Source organism: Blastomyces dermatitidis (assembly GCF_000003525.1).
Source record: "Blastomyces dermatitidis ER-3 genomic scaffold supercont1.1, whole genome shotgun sequence".
NCBI classification, from domain to species: Eukaryota; Fungi; Ascomycota; class Eurotiomycetes; order Onygenales; family Ajellomycetaceae; genus Blastomyces; species Blastomyces dermatitidis.
Genome location: NW_025544774.1, coordinates 2,245,613 through 2,246,454, shown reverse-complemented (window position 1 = coordinate 2,246,454; position 842 = coordinate 2,245,613). Strand labels below are relative to the sequence as shown.

The following is an 842-nucleotide window of genomic DNA, read 5'->3' as shown; positions in this document are numbered from 1 at the left end:
ATTTCTTGAAATATATTAATATTGTGAAAGAGAGTGTTACTAAATTATATTATCAGATGATATTATTAAAAATATATTAATATTATAAATATCAATGTTGAAAAAATGTTGATACTTATATATTATAGTGATTTGTGAATCATGATAGTTAAATATATATATATATATATATATATTGTTTCTAACTTGATTATAACTTGTACAATAATTTTTAAAAACTCAAAATTAATTTCAATTATTAATGATTATGAACTTACAACTAAACTAACTAATATAAAAAGAAAAAAACTTTTTCTACTCATTATCTTTCTTCTCTTTCTTATTCTTCTTATTATTCTTTATAATTCACTTCTCATTCTTCTTCTTCTTCTTCTTCTCCTCATCTGAGATGATAATCATCTCAAAATCTCTCTTCACTGTCTTCTCAGAGAAGGGTTTCTGCTGCTTCCTCTTAGCTAGATTAACCTGTGTCTCAAAATCCTGCATTTCCTGGTCTGCTGCCTTGGGTTCCATCTCAGTAGTAAGCAGATTGACATGCTCAGAGAGCAGGGCTGTCTTCTCAATATTCTGAATCATGAAGTGCATTTAAGACCTGAACAAGACCTCAATTCTCTTCTTCTCTGTCAGCTTCTGCTAATTAATTAGAGAATAGAAGTATTATCAAAAATCATTATCTCTTAATAAATAAAAAACTTATCAGTTTTAGCTTCTTTATCTCTTATTTCAACACTTTCTTAATCTTCTTCTATCACTGCTTATTTATAGTAACACTCTTCTTCTCTCTCTCTCTTTTTATCTTGATCTCAAATCATTCTCAGAACTTCTTCTGATCTCACTGCTGC

At 27.9% G+C, this 842-nt stretch overlaps 1 protein-coding gene across 1 annotated transcript; it reads right to left on the bottom strand.

Annotated features, from left to right (window-relative positions):
• Positions 1 to 345: 345 nt before the first annotated feature.
• On the bottom strand, positions 346 to 576 carry BDCG_00285 (uncharacterized protein; the record flags this gene model as incomplete). Its single annotated transcript, XM_045415803.1, has 1 exon — positions 346 to 576. The coding sequence occupies one exon, from the start codon at positions 574 to 576 to the stop codon at positions 346 to 348; it is 231 nt and encodes a 76-aa protein (XP_045271663.1).
• Positions 577 to 842: the final 266 nt, after the last annotated feature.